The sequence below is a fragment of the Lynx canadensis genome, chromosome B2 (assembly GCF_007474595.2).
Source record: "Lynx canadensis isolate LIC74 chromosome B2, mLynCan4.pri.v2, whole genome shotgun sequence".
In the NCBI taxonomy this organism is placed as follows: Eukaryota; Metazoa; Chordata; class Mammalia; order Carnivora; family Felidae; genus Lynx; species Lynx canadensis.
In genome coordinates, this window is record NC_044307.1 from 30,714,373 (window position 1) to 30,733,878 (window position 19,506).

The following is a 19,506-nucleotide window of genomic DNA, read 5'->3' on the forward strand; positions in this document are numbered from 1 at the left end:
GAGTGGCACGGGAAGGGCTGGCCTAAGGAACACCTGTTTGTGTTTACCGAGGGCTCTCTGGGTACTGGACCATAGAGAGTGAAGGGCAGATGTGGTGCCAGCCCTGTAGGGACCAACCCTGATCCCAAACTCCCACTCCCTGTGTTAATATTTCATGACCAGGGCTGAGCCCAGACCAGAGCAGCCAGTTGTCACGGCCTTCAGTTGTCCCTTCCTCCTCTATGACGAGCAGGGGCCTGCACACCAAGCTGAGAGGCCCCTGAGGACCATGTGTTGAACATGCAGTGTGGGCTGGACACCAATATAGGCTACAAGTACATGAGCAATAGGACCCAGGGTACTGACCACCCATTTCCCAGTAATGGTCCCTACACCTTCCATAACTCACCGCCGAGGAGTCTGGGGTCCTGCACTTTTCCTCCTTGGTGACCCAAGTCCCCAGACCCTCAGACTGGACCCCTCAGGCCCTGTTCTCTGCTACCCCGCAGACCCTGAACTGAGAAGCTCATGCTGCTTCCCCAGTCCTAAATCTCATTTCTACCCTGACCAGTGACCCAAAACCTTGGCGATGCTATAGACTGTGCCCCACCCCCCAATTCATATGTTGAAATCTACTCCCCAGTGTGATAATATTGGAAGGTGGGGCCTTTGGGAGGTGATTAAATCATGGGAGTAGAGCCCCCACGAATGGGATTAGGGTCCTTATAAAAGAGACTTCAGAGAGTGTGTTGTTTAAGGCACCCAATGTGTGGTATTTTGTGACAAACGCTCAAGCAGACCAAGACAAGCTCCAAAACCAGCCCCCACTCAGCTCTCTCTTTCAGTCCCAGACACACTTTAAGGAATCTGGTCACAGGATTTATTCATTTCTTCGCAATATTCATTGAGTGCCTCTGTGCCAGGCATGATTCTAGGCCTGGTAGTCATTTAATCAAAACAGACAAAACACCTGCTCTGACATGGTCTGACAGGAAAAACAGACGATGAATAAAAACATAATAAGAGTATTACTGTGGTATTATATACCATGTGTTCCTGTTACGTATTGCTAGGTAGCAGTCCCAAATAATCCCTTTTCAGTAGCTCTCATTCTCTGCATTCACTGGGCTCAGCAGGAAGCTCTTCCGCTCCCTGTGACATGGTCTGGGGCTGTAGTCATCTGGAGGCCCAGCCGATCCAGAACATTCAAGAGCATTCTCTTATGAGGCTGCAGGCAGTACTGTCATCAGCTGTCAGCTTTCTGGGGCTACTGGCAGGGTGATCTAGGCTCTCCTCCACCTGTTCTCCACATGGCTTGGCTGCTCCCAGCTCAGCCCCTGGGTTCCAGGAGGGAGTGTTTCAAGCAGCCAAGTCAGAAATCACAAGCCATTTTATGTCAGAAACTCAGAAGTCAAGCCGTATTACCGTCTCATGTTCTAATCATCAAAACCAGTCATTGGGGCGCCTGGGTGGCTCCATCAGTTAAGCAGCCGACTTCGGCTCAGGTCATGATCTTACGGTCCGTGAGTTCGAGCCCCACGTCGGGCTCTGTGTTGACAGCTCAGAGCCTGGAGTCTGTTTCAGATTCTGTGTCTCCCTCTCTCTGACCCTCCCCCATTCATGCTCTGTCTCCCTCTGTCTCAAAAATAAATAAACGTTAAAAAAAAATTTTAAAAAAAAACAGTCATTGATGGGGCACCTGGGTGGTTCAGTCAGTTAAGCAGCCGACTCTTTTTTTCTTTCAATATATAAAATTTATTGTCAAATTGGTTTCCATACAACACCCAGTGCTCATCCCAAAAGGTGCCCTCCTCAATACCCATCAACCCTCAGTTTGTTCTCAGTTTTTAAGAGTCTCTTATGCTTTGGCTCTCTCCCACTCTAACCTCTTTTTTTTTTTCCTCCCCCTCCCCCATGGGTTTCTGTTAAGATTCTCAGGATCCACATAAGAGTGAAAACATATGGTATCTGTCTTTCTCTGTATGGCTTATTTCACTTAGCATCACACTCTCCAGTTCCATCCACATTGCTACAAAGGGCCATATTCCGTTCTTTCTCATTGCCATGTAGTACTCCATTGTGTATATAAACCACAATTTCTTTATCCATTCATCAGTTGATGGACATTTAGGCTCTTTCCATAATCTGGCTATTGTTGAGAGTGCAAGCAGCCGACTCTTAATTTCGACTCAGGTCATGATCCCAGGGTCACAAGATTGAGCCCTGCATTGGGCTCTGCGCTAAGCGTGGACCCTGCTTAAGAATCTCTCTCTCCCTGTCTCCCTGCCCCTTCCCTGCTCATGTTCTCTCTCTCTCTCTCTCTCTCTCTCTCTCTCTCTCTCTCTCTCTCAGAAACAAAAGTCATTGATTCAAGAAGAGGGAAATCAGGCTCCACTTCTAGATAGATGGTAAAATATTATAGATGGCCATCTTTGAAAAGAAACCTTCAAAGTATGTTAGTGATCAGAGACTTAGAGGAAAAAATAACTCAAAGTTGACAATCAATGCAAGGTGATGGGCGCCTGGGTGGCTCAGTCAGTTAGGCGTCTGACTTCAACTCAGGTCATGATCTGGCGGTTCGTGAGTTCAAGCCCCCACATCGGGCTCGGTGCTGACAGTTCAGAGCCTGGAGCCTGCTTCAGATTTTGTGTCTCCCTCACCCTCTGCCCTTCCTCTGCTCGCTCTCTCTCTCTCTCTCAAAAATAAACATGAAAAAAAATTTTTAATTTATTAAAAAAAAAAAAGACATGTATGGAGAACTGGCCATCATACACTAGGGACTACAGGCTGCACTGAACAAACTCCAATGTGGTACTGAAATGGGAGCTACTTCGTTGCTTGTGTGAGCTTCAGGAGCTCTTGGAACTTCTTTGTCCTCTTGAGAAAAGTGACATGAGCACCCAGTACCCAGATCTTGGTCTCTAAATATCATTCTCCAATAAAAGGAACCAGGGTTCCCGAGAAAAAAAAAGCTGACTCTATGGCCAGGACAGAAACACTACAGGATGAGCCTAGGATGTCTTGTGATGCCAGGGAGGAAGTGCACCTCCCCCAAAAAAGGACATGTCAAAGGGACACAGGGGCCAATGTGAAAGAACTCCCTGTGAACAGGGCTGGAACAATAGGAGCAGCAAAATAGCCATAGATTGGAACCCAAAATATTTTTTAAAATATTGAGCCCATAGAGATATATATAAATGATTGATACATTCAAAAATGAGGAGAAAGGGGTGCCTGGGTGTTTCAGTCAGTTAAGCATCCGACTTCGGCTCAGGTCATGATCTCACCACTCGTGAGGTCGAGCCCCACGTCGGGCTCTGTGCTGACAGCTTGGAGACTGGAGACTGCTTCTGATTCTGTGTCTTCTCTCTCTCTGTCCCTCCCCCACTCATGCTCTCTCACTCTCAAAAATAAACATTAAAAAATTTTTTTAATTAAAAAAAATAAAAATGGGGAGAAAAAAGACAAATCTTCCTTACAGAATAATTCCAAGTAACATATGAGAATTCCCTTCCCAGGAGGTGGAGCTTGATTGACCTCCCCTTGAATGTGGGCTGGACTTCGTGACTCACTTCCAAAGAATAAAATATAGAAAAAAAAAAAATTACTACTAAATGCAAAGTTACTACTTTATAGTAGAGAAGTGTGGCAAAAATAACTTTAACCAAGTATTTCTAATAAAACCTTGAAGATCACCTATGACAGGAACAAAATTGCCGAGCACGCTCAGTGGACTTCAATATTTCTAAGTACCCCACCTCCACAAGAGTTTCATCTGAAGGACACAGTAATTCATGTCAGTCACCTCAGTCTGCCAATCCGCTGGGTAAGCATGCACTATCAGCACACTGGCCTCAGGGAGCTCTGCAGCCCTTTGACCTTGTGGATGATGCTTCCCATAATCCTCTGCTTGTGCCTGGCTGAAGACAGGCTCCTCCTACAAAAGCCAGGCCCAACTCTCATTTGATTAAGTGTCTATTAGCCATAAAGCCTTTTCCCATAAAGGGGTGGGGAGGGGGGAGGGGGAAGACTCTATTAAGACACTATGAGACACCCAAGAATAACAAAAATAAATCTACACCGTAACATAAATTTAGGTAATCTAGCTTACATATATTTCCATGATTTCCATGATTTATTTCCATGATTATGAGATCCAAAACTCATTCAATAGATTTGAGCTGACTCAAGTAGCAGACTTTCTTTTATACCAATCCTCACAGATGAACAAAACCCAAATCCATAGACTCTATTTTAACTCGGGGTTTAGGACCACCCACTGCAAAGTATTGGAGGTTAGTCCATTTTAGAGTTCATAACCTAAAATAGAACCTCAGATGCCTAGTTTTCAGAAAGGATATTTTGCTATTAGTGCATCATTTAGATTGTCTTACAGAATTTATTTGTTGTATTTTCTTAATGGCTACTAATCTTGCTTTTAATTTATAAATGTGGTTAGTTTAGCTTCAATGTTATTTGCTTATAGTTTAACCTTATACTGGATAGTTTCCCACAACCATAACAGTAGTTAGGGCCTCTTGTGTTCTAATAATTAAGACTTTAAGGGGCGCCCGGGTGGCCCAGTTGGTTAAGCGTCCAACTTCGGCTCCAGTCATGATCACATGGTTTGTGAGTTTGAGCCCCGCATCAGGCTCTGTGCTGACAGCTCAGAGCCTGGAGCCTGCTTCACATTCTGTCTCTGTCTCCTTCTGCCCCTGTCTCTCTCTCTCACAAAAATAAACATTAAAAAAATAAGATTTTAAGCCACGCACACACTGCAAGTCAAATATGAATCATGCATAACCTTATCACTAAGAAATATGAAGAAGCTTCTTTTCCTCCTCAAATCCTACCAAAGTTCTTGGCTCTTCCACTTAAAAGTGGGAACATGTCAGCCAATGGGGAATGTGGGGTCTTTGGCCTCATCTAAAGTTGCTTCAGCCACCCCCCCCCCCAGTCTGAGAGCCACTGACCTCCAAGAAAGTCAACCTCCCTGTTCCTGGATCCCAATGCTATGGCAAAGGCCATCTTCCCTCCAAATTCAGTATGATGTCACAAAGATAGTGAGCTGGTTAGCAGCTGTCCATCCTCCAGCCATCTTGTCTTCTGAGATATTTTTTTCTGCCTGAGAGTCTACCTTTTTCCCAGATGATCAAAATTGGGACCACCCACTCCCTTATGAGGTATCCAGCCACAAGACATTTCAGAACATACTGCAAGAAAGTCAACATGTATAAATGCTCACACCACACATGGTGTGTGAACAGAGCTTTTGTTCTCATGCAGATGTGAAGAAAGGGTTCACGAGTTCAACAAAGCTTGAGACCCGTTACCAGTGTCAGGCTCTTGTCAGGAGCCGAGGTTAGAGTGACACAACAGTGCCCAGAACTACCAGAGAATGCAAACCCCTACAACATGTAGTGCACAACAGACAAGAAAAAATGCCATTCTGGGCAGCAAGAGAAAAAGGAAAGACCTTAGTAACCAATACTTAAGCCAGCTATAACCTTTCAAGTCAGAGAGAACTGGGCATGAATTCTCCAGGTTTCTCTACCAACCAGCTGTGGACCTTGAGCACATGTGGCAGAGACGGCCCCAGTAGGTACTGAATGAATCCTGAAGGGAACCCTCTGAGCCAGTTTCCTGACACTAGCAATATAACTTGCACCTTGCAGAATTGAAATGAGAAAAGATACAGCGCTAGGAAAAACAGACAAGTCCTAGTAGGCTGGGCACCGGTGTTCTAAAGCAAGTTCTGCCTAAACTAGCAGGAAATGTTTTCACCTCAGGAAGACTGTCTAGGGCCAGATTGGGAGGGAGGTGAAGATAGGGGCAGGGCCCTGGGCAGGGCCAGTCACTGAAGCGAGGCCAAGGCCTGGAGGGAAAGAGCCAGTTCCTGGTGGCTGTTGGGCGGCTCACACAGCTCCCTGCTACATCAGCCATGGTCCTCCCTCTGCCCTGGCTCTCATGTTGCTGCCGTCGCCTCCTCCTGCCTTCCTGGCCCCTGGGGCCCCAGGGTTCCTGGAGGTGCTGCTCCCAGAGCCCTAAGGCAAGCACAAAAGAGCAGACCAGCTCCACATGCAGTGAGAAGATGAGGTCACCGCCAAGGGTAAGTAGCACCAAGAGTGGGGAGACCAGGGGGGAGACTGGCATGAAGGAATCCCTTTTTGTCACAGTCCTGCAAGTAGATGCCACCCCCCCCCAAGTTTGTGTCCTACTTCCCATCCCCAGATCCCCAGCACCTTCCCCACCCCCACCCCACTCTAGACCTCAGGGCTCCCTCTCCCCACAGAGCTCTCTCCTTGCAGAGTCCATGAAGTCCTTGAACAGGAATTTCCCCTCACCTAACAGTTAATCATTTCTTAGTTGGGGGCGGGAGGGGAGGAGGTGAAGGGACTGCCAGTCCTCACCTCTCATGACCTCTCCTTACACAAGTTCAGTTATCGCCACTGAGCAAACTGCCCACCAGAGGCCTATCCCCAAGACCAAAATCTACCCTGGCTTCACAGTATAGATGACCTTAATATAATGGGATCGAAAGGTTAGAGGCAGAAGGCCTGACTTCCAGCAAGCCTCAGCCCCCTACCCTGGCTGATGCTCCCTCCCCTCTGCCCCCCTCACTCAGGGTCCCCGGCCCAGCCCCACAGCTGAGCTGGCCCAAGCTGAAGAGTTGCTGGAGCAGCAGCTGGAGCTGTACCAGGCCCTTCTGGAAGGGCAAGAAGGGGCTTGGGAAGCACAGGCCCTGGTGCTCAAGATCCAGAAGCTGAAGGAACAGATGAGGAGACATCGAGAGAGCCTAGGAGACGCCTAAGCTTTCCACCAGTTCCCACTTTACCTTCCAACACTGGAAACACTACACACCACCCACACTGGGCCTTCGGGTCAGAAACATCCCAGCCCCTCCCAGGCCACTAAGAAAAATGGAAAACACCTCCAAAAAGGGCAGAAATTGGAATGCAGCAGGAAGCCATGGCCTCTGCAGTCTTCTTAGTCACATCCCCCTACCTTTGATCCCTCCCCACTGACCTGGGCCCCACAGTAGGGCACCCAGTCCTTATAGGAATATACACTGAATCATGGCCTCACTTCACCCTAAATCCAATAAAGGGATGGAGCATTTATAGACACCACAGACACATGTGTTTTTTAGTTTTGTTAAAAAAAATTCAGACAATTCAGGAAATAGGAGTTTAGGAGTGGTGGTGATGCAAAAGGGGGAAGTCATGGGGTGGGGGGTGGGGGTTGCCAGGGCAGGTGGCAGTAGTGTCTCCTTCACCCCCATATGCCTGCTGTCATCTCCTGAAGAGGGACAGACGGTCACATTCCAAAACTATGGGTGAGTCCTCTACCGCGTCTGTTCAACTGAAGAGAAAACGTGGCACAATTAGAATAAGACATGGAAATGGCGAGGCTGGCAGAAACACCCCCCATTACATGCAGATGTCTGTGTAGTTTGTGGGTGCAGAGGACACACTGGGAGTGGGGACAGAAATAATCTGTCATGAGAAAAAGACCCCACACAGAGGACAACTACACATCCCAACAAGGGCATCAAGATCAGGGGACATGAACTTGTCGAGTGCCTGTTATGCACCAGAGACCTTATTTACATAAATGGGATTTAAGACAAACACACTAAGAACAAGGAGACTGAAGAGCCAGTTTCATGAGATCAATACTCACTGTAGGAGGAAATGTCTATCTCATCAGGCAGCTCACTAATATTGACTTCAAAGCGATCCTGCACGTCATTGAGGATCTTGGCATCGTTTTCATCTGACACAAACGTGATGGCCAAGCCCTTGGTGCCAAACCGGCCTGCTCGGGCCACCTGGAAGGAGACAGAGGGTGGCACTGGGAAGACCCAAAAGTAGGAAGACACCCAAAAGGAGGGATGAGAACATACAGTATAAAGACATAGGAAATCGGGAGGTGGGAGGGGACACTGGGATGTCCGTGTGGGCGTGCAGCTTACCCGATGCAGGTAGGTGTCAGAATCCTCAGGCATGTCATAGTTGAAGGCAATGTTCACCCGTTCAATGTCCATGCCTCGGCCAAATAGGTTGGTGGCCACAAGAATTCGTCGTTGAAAATCTTTAAACTGCTGATACCGAGAAAGCCTTTGTGAGAAAGGAAATTAGAAAAATGTTGAGTCCTTTCTCTCAATGGTCTCTTTTCCTTCCCAAGGACACAAAACATCTTTCCATCTCTGACTCACCTCTCCTCCTGGGGCATCCCTCGGTGGATAGCAATGGCTGGGAAGTTCTGCTCCACTAGAAGCTGGGCCAGGGCAATGCAACGCTGCACAGACTTCACAAAGATCACCACCTGTGTGTGGAGAGTAGGGGGATGTGGGCCCATGTGGAATGTTAGAGAGATTACGTACGTGCAAGGAATGTTTTCAGTAACTATGCTTTTCTAAAGGAATTCCTCCTAGTCCCTCCCATATATTCCTCTTCTGATCTAAATACAATTTAGCCTTTCTCACTCAGCTCTTGACATCTCCTAAGCAGACATGCTGCAGAGAAGGTACAGAAAATAACCAAAACTACCAGGTGTGTTGAGAGACAAGAATGAGGCAACCTCATGAGAAAGTGGTAAAAATTAAAACTAAAGTCTGGAAAGACCAGGACCAATATTCCCTGCTCATCAAGAACATCCAACATAAGAATTCTACCTTAATTTTAGAAAGTTTTTGGTGCAGATAAACTACACAACAGGTAAAGTGATGAAACGCTTCTTCTCGGTAAATAACACAAGAAACAAATTTAAGAACCCAACAAACCTAAGATATTTTGGAACTTTTACATGATTAAACCCCCTCAAGGATTTTCTTCATTGAGATTTTTATTTACTGAATACCCGGCTGTGACAGCCATGGAACAGGAAAGCAGCTGCTCACACCTTGTTCATGCTCAGCCCCAGAAGACATCTGAATTCTCACTTAAGAGAATTTCATTTAAAGACAATTTCTCCACCATTCTCTCTCACATCGCATGGGTCATATCCTCAATTAAAGGGTACTTAACCAGGTTTCTGCTACAGTTGGAGACGTGCTCATCCCTCCACTGGACCTTAAACAACTGACCTGATTGAACTCAAGGACATCGAGAAGGTCAAAGAGCTTCCGGTTCTTCTCGTTGTCCTTCAGTTTCACGTAGTACTGCTGCAACCCATGCAGCGTCAGCTTCGTCTCATCATCCACGAAGATCTCCATTGGCTGGGGGGGAGGGGGGAGGAAGGGGTGGGGAACGGGAGGAGGGCAGAGTGGGGGGGTTAAACCTGGGGGGGTGGAGGAACTTGATCTCCAATACACCCCATGGGGGGGATGGGGAGAAGAGAGAAGACTGAAAACCCCACCACATCCCCAAAAATACCCCCATTTTAATGTGGTCTCTTCCACATTAGATCTAATTTCCTTCCTATCAAGTCTTAAGACTGCCCAGCTACAAACTGTCATGGGAAGGGAAATTTGCAGGGAGGTAAAGGAGCAGTGAGACCACCCAATGGCAAGATGCCATTACCTCAGAGGGAGGTGGTACAGGAAAGAAAATAGGAGATGATCCCCAAAGGGCCAATATGATCCAAACACCCGGGAACTGGTGGGACACAGTGACTCAAGGTCAGAATAACTCCACCAAAGCTGGTTATAATACAAGGGAGAGAACAGAAATTGCTCCGAGTATCCTCCCAAGAGAATCATATCCACATTAGGAGGGTGGATATCTGTTAAGATCAGAATACTACAATGGACAGTCAAAATGCCATAAAAAGAGAAGCAAACGTTATTCAAGGCGAGTAACAACTTGCCCTCAGACCACAAGGGAACAAAGGGAACAGAACATTGGTCTCTGAACTAAGAGCCAAACCAACTATAGTGTTACATGGAAGGTACCAACAGATGGTGCTAAGAAACAAATTCAGAGCAGTAGATATACACTCATCTTAAAAAAAAAATACACACACACGACACACACACGCACAAAACCCTTGAAGGGGAGGAAGGTAGCATAAAAAAATAAAAACACAAATTGACACAAGACTCCACTCTAGAGCCCAACTTTCCTAGCACTCTTCACTAACCTGGGGACATAATTAACATGAACACCCAGGGTCCAAGATTTTAGGAAAGGATGTGTGCCACGGGAGAAAATCAAAAGCCCAATCCCAGAAAGCTAGCAGGATAGCAAAGGCAGGCTTTCCAAAAAGAAGTTCCATGACCTCCTTCAAATCTAATTCTAGCCCCACGTATAGCTAAAAATAGCAAACATCCCATGGGGCGGAGCAGTACAGGATGGGAAAAGAACACACTGCACTACTTATACGACAGGCCCCGTCTAGCCCCAAACCCTAACACCCACCTGGTTACTTCCAAGTGGAGCTCCTCACTTTACCTTTCCCACATCCCTCTCCTTTGAGTATTAAAAAAAAAAAAAAATGTCTTAAAAAAGAAAAAAAAAATCTACCCCCCCTTTCAGGACACCCCTCCCCCCAACACATATGGGGGGAAACGGGGAGCACGGCACGCCTTGGTTTCAGGAAAAAAACCGGGAACGGAAAAAGAGGCTGGTTTGGTCCTCGGCTTCCTGGTCAGGTTTCCCCGCGGCCTCCGCTGCCGCCATCCACCGCTGGTGCCGTCTGCATTTCCCCCGCCGCTCCACGGTGCTTCTCCGCTGCCGGCTCACATCAACCGAGCTTCCGGATGGGTGCGAGGAGGTATGGATGGTAAGGAGTAAGGGATCGGGGACTGAGGTGCCAGAGGCCCCCACCCCTGGAGGCGGGGAGGGAGCGGATTCATTTGTGCTGTTTGCTCTTCTTTTGGACATGCCCTGCCATCTGTCTGTCCCTCTCTTGCTCTCCTGCCACCGGGAGGTTATGAGTTTTGAGGAGCAGAAGGCTCCAACTGTGTGCTCGATGCCACCTTGAGGGTGCGTGGCTGTAAAGGGGTGTATAGGAGACGATGGGTGGGTGGTAGGGCAGAAAATCCTGCCCTCCCCCAAAAAGGAAGAAGAGGTTCAAAAATGCTGTGATGAAAAAAAAAGGTCGAACACTACCCGCTCTCAAGTTAACCCGACCAAGTCTTCCGGAGTTTCCCTGGCGCCCGCGCAGACCCTAACACTAGCTGTCTCTGCCTCTATGTGTCTCTTCAAGGAGTCATCACTCCCAGATGGGCACGTGCCCCCTTCTTGGCACTTGAAGGACAAGGGAGTCTGGAGGAAGAGGGCGCGGAAGGGGAGGAGGCAGTGGGCGGGGAGTGGAGGGAGAGAAGGTAGAAGGGTATTTACGTCTTGCATGAACTTGCGGCAGACTGGACGGATCTCTTTGCTCAAGGTAGCACTGAACATCATGACCTGCTTCTCATGGGGGGTCATGCGAAAAATTTCCTGGACATCCCGACGCATGTCTACAAGAAAAAGGAAGAAGACTGTAAGACAAGTAGCATACATCATAGACAAAGACCAGAGACAGCCCAATGAGGTGATGGCTGCTGGAAATGGGTAAGGAACAGTCATTTCACAGTAAGATTTGTCTCAGGTCTTCATTTATTCCGACCACCGTAAAATCACATCCATTGTAATAACACAATAGAAACAGCACACAGTGGAATCTGAAATAAAGACTTGGGATCGGATTCCAGCTGTTTTAACCAGACAAGAAATGAGACGAAAAAACCCCAAAGCTCACAATTATGATATGGAGATAAGGCCCACTGCAGAGGCTCTTGAGTATAAGCATAAGCATAAACTTACAAGCATAAGACCCTTGAGAAATTCTTTACAAGGCCCTTGTCCATACTTTCTCCCCACACCCCTGCTGTCTGCAAATATTGCGCACCAAATTACATTCCAGTCGTCAGAGTCCATTTCGTGGCTCCTCTGGATCATGCTTTCCTATCCAGCCAGGCAAACAAGACATCTCTAACTGGAGCCCATCTTAGAGCTCACTTTAAAATAGTCAAAGATCAGGGGCACCTGGGTGGCTCAGGTCATGATCTCAGTTTGTGGGTTCGAGCCCCGCATCGGGCTCTGTGCTGACAGCTCAGAGCCTGGAGCCTGCTTCAGCTACTGTCTCTCTCTCTTTGCCCCTCCACAACTCCTGCTCTGTCTCTCTCTCAAAATTAAACATTAAAAAAAAATTTTTTTAGGAGTCAATCATTTGGAATGACTTGTCCCTGGGGCCACGTCCATCCCAACGCTCTCATTTATTAAATGTGAGTTCTCACAATTTTCCTTTCTTAACCGCACGTGACACACTGAAATACAGAAAAACCCCATAAACTCTCCACGTTAATCCTAGAACTTAGGTCTAAAGATTTACTCAGCTATAAACTGATAGATGCTGTGCAGAGAATGCCAGAGAGTAAATGGCTTCTTCCTTCAGTTTATTATCCCACCCCTGACACCCAGTATAAGAATCTGTAAAGGAGAGAATAGTGGTGTGAGCAATGTCTAAGATCAGCAAAGTCACTCCTCTCAAAGAAACAAAACCTCTATCACAGGACAAAACACACTTCTCCTTGCTCACCCAAGTTCCTTAAAAGGCCTCACAAAAATCGACAGGGGAGCCAGAGCCATCAGTCATGGGTGATAGATGAAGAGTCGTCCCAGCACTAAAGTGCTCCTGAATCAAAAAAACATCATTTGGCTCTAAAGGGCAACTCCCTGATCACCAGCCCCCTTGCCAGCACTGCCACTCACCGAGCTGTTCAAGCATCTTATCACATTCATCCAAGATAAAGTGTTTAATGTGTTTGAGATTGAGGCTCTTATTTCGAGCCAGGGCTAGGATGCGGCCAGGGGTCCCCACGACGATATGCGGGCAGTTCTTCTTCAGCACCTCTTCATCCTTCTTGATAGACAGACCACCAAAAAACACCGCGACCTGTATTAACCCAGAAAAAAACAGTGTCTCACAAGGGAGGAAACAGTCCAATCTCCCGGCACTTCCCATCCTTTCAGTTTAATCTAAGTGAACTTTGAGTATTTCAAAGGTAAAACAAACATCAAAGACCACCTGACCTAAAATTCTTATTACATTCCCCAAACGCTGAAGCTAAGAAACATAAGTAACTTGCCCAGAGTTATGTGGCTAATCAAGGAAGTCAGGACTAGCACTTTCTTCTTAATCTAATAATATTCCTTCCCATGATGCCATGGCCCCACTTCATTGTAAGAAAGGACAGCAAGAAATCACCAGAGTGCAAAGCACCACAAAAAGCTCATGAACATCAAGTTTTCCTAAGCGAACTCAGATTTTTAAATGCCCCTTCACAAACCCTGTGAAATTACGGTTTCAAGCTGACCACATTACTCCATGTATAAACATTAAGAAAAGATCTGCTGAGGATCTAGTCTTTACTATAGGATCACATGACACCAGAAACTGCTTTCTAGTTTCAAGGAGAGAAGATCAAGTACAGGATCAGACTGTCACAATGAAACTAAAATCACTCATTACGGAACAACCAAGTTTGCAACAAAACAGGAGGTACACAAAATATCAACTATGAAGAATTCTTGCCAAAAATGTTTAACTTCAGTCAGTTGAGCTTTCAAATTCGTATTTCAGTTAAAGGAAACACTAAGGGGAAAAAACAAGTTAAAGAACCACGTAAGGGAGTAACCAGACAAATCCAGAGACAGGATATTCTATAGAACTAACCCAACCTTTTGAACGAATCACTTTAGCACAATTTTAAACAAAAGTAAGAATTATGTCATGACAATATGCAGTTGATCTTAACACCAAGAATATTCTCTTTTTTTTTTTTTAATTTTTTTTTTCAACGTTTATTTATTTTTGGGACAGAGAGAGACAGAGCATGAACGGGGGAGGGGCAGACAGAGAGGGAGACACAGAATCGGAAGCAGGCTCCAGGCTCAGCCATCAGCCCAGAGCCCGACGCGGGGCTCGAACTCACGGACCGCGAGATCGTGACCTGGCTGAAGTCGGACGCTTAACCGACTGCGCCACCTAGGCGCCCCAAGAATATTCTCTTTTGGGGCGCCTGGTTGGCGGAGTCAGAAGAACATGCAACTCAATTTTGGAGTCATGAGTTTCGGCCCCACGTTGGGTTAGAGATTACTGAAATAAACTTTAAAAAAAAAAAAAAAAAGGTTCTCTTTTGAGCCACATGAGCTGATGAGCTGGACCTATAGAGGAGGAAGTACAATTCTAGCTCACTAATAAGCCCAACAATGCATGTTTCCAGTCATAACAATGGAAACCGTTTTTCCGGTTTTCAACTTTTTAGAATCAACCAGCAGCAAGACCACTCCAGTTAAAGGACAGAAAGTGAATGTCAATGACGCTGACAATTTAAAAAGAGAGATATTACTTCACACACATATATAACATTTAGATTACTTTTAAAGGATTAAAATTTTCAAATAACAAAACAACACGAACAAACATCTCTCATGAAAAGAAATCATAAACACCTGAAGTTTGATAAACTGAGAGAACAGTACCAATACCTGGAGTCACAGAACCATTAGGGAAAAAAGCAAAAAAATAAAAAAATTTAAAAAAATAAAGGTTAACTAGTGATTACCTTCCGTAAAGTGCAATTAGAGACAGGAGAATACAAATCTTTTTGTTATGAAACCTTTTAGTTTACTCAAAACATGTTACCACGAGATACTGATCACTATTACTTTGGTTTTTAAGAAATTATTTTTAGTTTAGCACTAGGACTCAACATTCCTAGTTACTTTAAAACATAAAATAATGAGTAACAGGAGAAAATCACAACAATCCAAACAGAAGTACTATTCTTTACCACATCCTAGCCAGAGGAGTAGAAAGTGATACACATCAGTGCTTCTCAAACTCCAATTACCTGGAGATCTTATTTGAACACATATTCATACTCAGTAGGTCTGGGGTGGTACCCATATAATCTGCATTTCCATCAAGCTTCCAAACGATGCTGAAACTTTGGGTTTGGAAACCACACTATAAAAACCAAGGTTATATACAGAAAACAACCCAAGCCTACTCTGTTGTGGCCACCAAACATCTTTCAATTTTCTGCCACTTTCAGGAATCCTCTAAATTCACACACCACACTAGAGATGTTTTGGAGCTTCCAGCTTCTCTTGCCACACACCCCAAAATTCTCACACTCAACCAAAGCACAGTGAAATCATTCAAAGTCAGTGTAAAGAAATAATAAACAAAAGCGAGGTCTCATGGTGAGCACCCTTCATAGCCTAACCATGCAGTCTCCTGCTGCACAGCTATATCCAATCTGTTAAAAACTAAAGCAAACTAAAGATTCTCCAAAATTAGAGTAAAGCAAACATCTCAGAAATTATAATGTGTACTCAAATGAACCGTAAACTGTAAATCCCTTGCATACCAAAGTTTGCAGAAACTTGCCACCTAGAACGTGCAAATGACATTCATATAAAGATAATTTAACATCTATGGACATGAAGACGGCTGACCTACAAGTCTTCAATGCCTACAACTCCCCCCACCCTCATCCTCCCAGGTGTCTTTACCCTGGCTTACCTTGACATTGGGCATGTATTTAGAAAAGCGCTCATACTCCTTGCTGATCTGAAAAGCCAACTCCCGAGTATGACACATCACCAGCACAGACACCTTGGGGTGGGGAGAGCAGACAGAGACAAACAGTATATCCCTTTACTATCTCCTCGGGGAAGTGATGGTCACAAAAATACATTTGACAGATTATAAATGACCTCAATTCTGAGATCTAAGTCATTAACCACATAATTTCTATGCAATATCCCACATGGCCATCAGAAAAAGGTAACCGAGGTCATCTTTGCAACAAACACCCGTGGCTCTGATTGCAGCTTGTGGCTGAGGCAAAACACCCTTCTCAAAAATTCCTAACCAAAATGTCTTCCACAGCACTTTCCCCAAACGTACCTGTCCAGTAACCGGCTCCAGCTGTTGCAGTGTGGCCAGCACAAACACTGCTGTCTTTCCCATGCCTGACTTGGCCTGGCATAGAACATCCATTCCCAAAATGGCCTGAGGGATGCACTCATGCTGGACTAGAAGGAGGAATGGGGGGAGAGATAAATTACACTTCAGTCTTCAGTAACTCCACAACCTTTTTCACCATTCCAAACCCATTTCTCACCACTCAATTCTTAAATGGTTCTCATCAACTTCCAGGCCCTTTCTACCTCTCTGCTCCCTCCATCAAATTCATCCCAAAAGCAGACCTTCCTAGTTCCTCCTGGCTTTGGCCTCCTCCAACTCCAGTGCCTGGCCTCTTCCACCCACCAAGACTTCACCTTTGGTGCTCCTGGCTCTGTCCCTATTTCCCTTAATCTGTAACAATCCATGACATCTGAGTGCCTGCCCCAGGCCTACTTAGCTTGCCATCTTTAGGCCATGTAACCCTGGACACAAATGAAGGGTGTGGTAGCTGACCCAAAAGCAACTCATTTTAGATCAGCCACAAAGGTTTCCAGAGACCATAGTTGGCCTGGCCCAATACAGACTAAAGGTCCAACCAGCTCCTCTCTGGAAATTCAAAATTAGAAGCCTAGGTAACAAAATTAAAAACAAGTAGACAAACGGACGCCTGTGTGGCTCAGTCGTTAAGCGTCCGACTCGGTTTTGGCTCAGGTTGTGATCTCACGGTTCATGGGATCTCATGGGATCAAGCCCCACATTGGGCTCTGCACTGACAACTTGGAGAAATTCTCTCCCCCTCGCTCTTTGTCCCTCCCCCACTCATCCTCTCTCAAAATAAATAAACTTAAAAGAAAAAAGTAGGCAAAGAGAAAAGCCAGTCACAACAACTAACAGCAGCTGCTTTTAGGTCACTAGCTTTTTCATGTTACCATGAATGAAAAACCAATCTATACAAATCTTTCCTACTGCTAAAATAGTTCTTGATACTTTATTTTCTGATATACCCTAAATAAATATGTATTATCTGAGGAACTGTTTTACACACCTGTTTCTTGTTCCCTTAAAGAACCTAATGAATACTCTAGGCCCAATAGAAAATTTACCTTCTGACGGATGCTCAAAGCCACAGTCAACAATGGCCCGGAGCAACTCTGGCTTCAGTAGGAAGTCACGAAAGCCAGAGCTGTGGATGGAGACATAGGAGCCCTTGACATCCTTCTTGGCAGGGGCCTCAGCCCCGTCTCCCCCTGCTGCTGTCTCCACCTCATCTTCTTCATAGTCCAAGAGCTCATTGTCCACATCGTTCTCTGCCATTCCTGGGCCGGCAGGGGGAGAAGGGGAGGAGTCTCCGGAAGGGTTCACGCAGAGTAAGTGAAAACAAGGGAGGAGAGTGGGGGCTTGAGCAACAGTTTAAAAAAACAAACAAACAAAAAACCTAGTTTCTGATAGAAGAGCTAGGAAAAAAACAAACAAGAAAAACAAAAGACTTATTAGTCGTGAGCAGAGCCTTCACCACCTCTTTTCCATCCCCACACTTTTCCCACTTTCCCTGTACTGACACCTTTATCTGGAAAGAAAAATAACAAGAACACAAAGCATAAAAGCAAACATAATACAGTGGTCCCAGGTGAGGCGGTTAAGACACAATTTCCCAAAGAGATTAGGATCAGAGTAGCATAAACCAGAAAGCAGGATGGGGAGAACCAGCATATGAACTCCTGATCTGTTAAGTAACAACAGTGAAGAAAATAGATAATGAAAAGCAAAATGAATCAAGAGAGTGGAGAATGGAGACAAGATAAAGACAAGTCCTGAAAAACTGTCAAAGGAAGACTTTTTGCTTTCCCTACATCTCAAAGTGTTGACCCCTAACAAGGCAGCCATCAGTCAAGGGTGATAGATTAAGGTCATCATTGCGCAAAGTGCTCACTTCCCAAAATATAAACATCATTTGGCTGCCATCCGCGTCCCACTCCTCAGTAACCTCCTTCTGGTGCTTAAGAAATCCCTGTGTAATTAATGGGGGGGGGGGGGGTAGAAGAGTAGAGTAAGAGCAATGACTAGGTCGGAGATGAATACTATCTTCCCTCCGCTACAATTAATAGGAAAAAAGGTACTCGAGATAAACTCTCACTCCAGCTCTACTACAAACTCTAGTAAGGGATCTCATCACCCTTCGTTACTCTTCAGGTGAGACTCCTTTCCTATAAACACACAATGACATCCCGCATAAACATTTGGAAAATGTTCCAAGTAAAGGCTGGTAAATCGAGGTAAGAAAAGTCCAACCAGGCCCGTAAGGCGGCTCCTCCTCCTATTCCCACCTTGGGCCATTAAGAGAACCCAGAGATGAGAAGGAAGGTGAAAAGAGCCCCACCCTCCGCAAATGCCCAGAAACAAAGAGCACCTACCGCTGCCTCTCACCATCGCTGGGGCATCCGATAAACGAGGAGCCCAACGAAGGAGCAGGGAGCAAAAGGAACACAATGGCGCTAGGGCCACCATCTTGGATTGGGCCCCCTACCTTCCCTGCCCCCCCCCGGAACTCTTAAGAGCTCTCAAAAGGGATGCAAGCAATGGAAATAACGACCCATCTAGGCCCCAGGGACCAGACCATAGTCTGTGGAAGGGGTATCAGGAGTCCACGAGGCAGAATGGCCGCAGAGAAACGCAGATGGAAGCGGATGATAAAGAAGCCCAAAGCTTACCTGAGCAAGGCGAGCGCATATGGCGGCGGCAACAGCGACGAAGGAGGGAATCTGCCTTCACTTCCGGTTCTCGCCTTCCCTCTTACCAGGGCCTCCCGCCTTCTCGGCTGCCAGCGCGCAGGCGCAAGGGACCGGAAGGCGACCCTTTCACGATCCCATAGTTCTGCGCGCTCCGGGGTTGCCTTTAGAAAATGCCTGTGTGAAAAAAATTTTTAAAGCCACTTCTAACTCCTCCGCTACTGCAAGTAACAAAGGGCATAAAGGAAACTGGCATCCTCTCCTACTGTTATATATTTTCTCGTGCCCTATTCTACTCCATATACTTCACCTCTTCCTTTAGGTTCTTGTCGGGCAGGTCTTCTCTCCGGGCACCCCTCCGTAGGCTCACCGCTCGGTGGAAAAAGGGTGGCGGGGACTGAGAGTTCCCACGGGGTCCTTGGCCTGGTAGTCAAGGTGACCCGGGTGCGTCAGCGTTGGAGCTAGAGAACGTGGGACCTCAGTTGAGGGGAGGAATGAGTCTGAGCCGCGCGTAGGGGTCCTACCCTTTCCCCTTGCCCAAAATGTTGGCCGATGTAGTTGGTGCCCCAAGGGCCCTGAGGCTATGGGACAGGAAATTCGAGTCTGGAAGGTGTTCTAAATCCACTGAGTGGATTCTGCCTCAGGTTTTAAAGAAGTGGTGGGGCTTGAGGGTTAGGCAACATTATATAAATATTATTAATTCGACCAGAATGTCTTTAGCCCCGCCTCCAGCAGCCCCATTGTTGAGCTTGAATTTTTTCCTTAATGAAGCATTTGATAACCCAGTCTTTGATATGCTACCAAAGTCAGATGTGATGTCAACAAAAATGACAGCAAACATTCGGCTCTTTACCTGTTACCAGTTAGCCACTTAACAGTAAGGAATAGGTACCAT

General features: G+C 46.2%; 2 protein-coding genes and 2 non-coding genes across 5 annotated transcripts; 1 reads left to right on the top strand and 3 right to left on the bottom strand.

Annotated features, from left to right (window-relative positions):
• Window positions 1–5,920: 5,920 nt before the first annotated feature.
• On the top strand, window positions 5,921–6,790 carry MCCD1 (mitochondrial coiled-coil domain 1). The gene is made up of 2 exons (XM_030315064.1): window positions 5,921–6,088; window positions 6,605–6,790. The coding sequence occupies exons 1-2, from the start codon at window positions 5,921–5,923 to the stop codon at window positions 6,788–6,790; spliced, it is 354 nt and encodes a 117-aa protein (XP_030170924.1).
• Window positions 6,791–7,117: 327 nt separating this feature from the next.
• DDX39B (DExD-box helicase 39B) lies at window positions 7,118–18,680 on the bottom strand. Of its 2 annotated transcripts, XM_030315049.1 has the most exons (11): window positions 18,594–18,680; window positions 16,989–17,339; window positions 15,886–16,013; window positions 15,499–15,591; window positions 12,678–12,861; window positions 11,265–11,383; window positions 9,068–9,199; window positions 8,198–8,307; window positions 7,955–8,099; window positions 7,663–7,810; window positions 7,118–7,341 (listed from the first exon to the last, which is right to left on the bottom strand). In XM_030315049.1, the coding sequence occupies exons 2-11, from the start codon at window positions 17,197–17,199 to the stop codon at window positions 7,325–7,327; spliced, it is 1,287 nt and encodes a 428-aa protein (XP_030170909.1). In that variant the 5' UTR covers window positions 17,200–17,339; window positions 18,594–18,680; the 3' UTR covers window positions 7,118–7,324. The 2 variants fall into 2 exon arrangements, 1 of the variants encoding a protein (XP_030170909.1); XR_003968794.1 differs by lacking the exons at window positions 7,118–7,341; window positions 18,594–18,680 and having other exon boundaries at window positions 7,718–7,810; window positions 7,955–8,080; window positions 16,989–17,199.
• LOC115515137 lies at window positions 12,549–12,625 on the bottom strand. Its single transcript, XR_003969190.1, has one exon. It is a non-coding gene; the product is annotated as a small nucleolar RNA SNORD83 (small nucleolar RNA).
• LOC115515136 lies at window positions 17,764–17,841 on the bottom strand. The gene has a single exon (XR_003969189.1). It is a non-coding gene; the product is annotated as a small nucleolar RNA SNORD83 (small nucleolar RNA).
• Window positions 18,681–19,506: the final 826 nt, after the last annotated feature.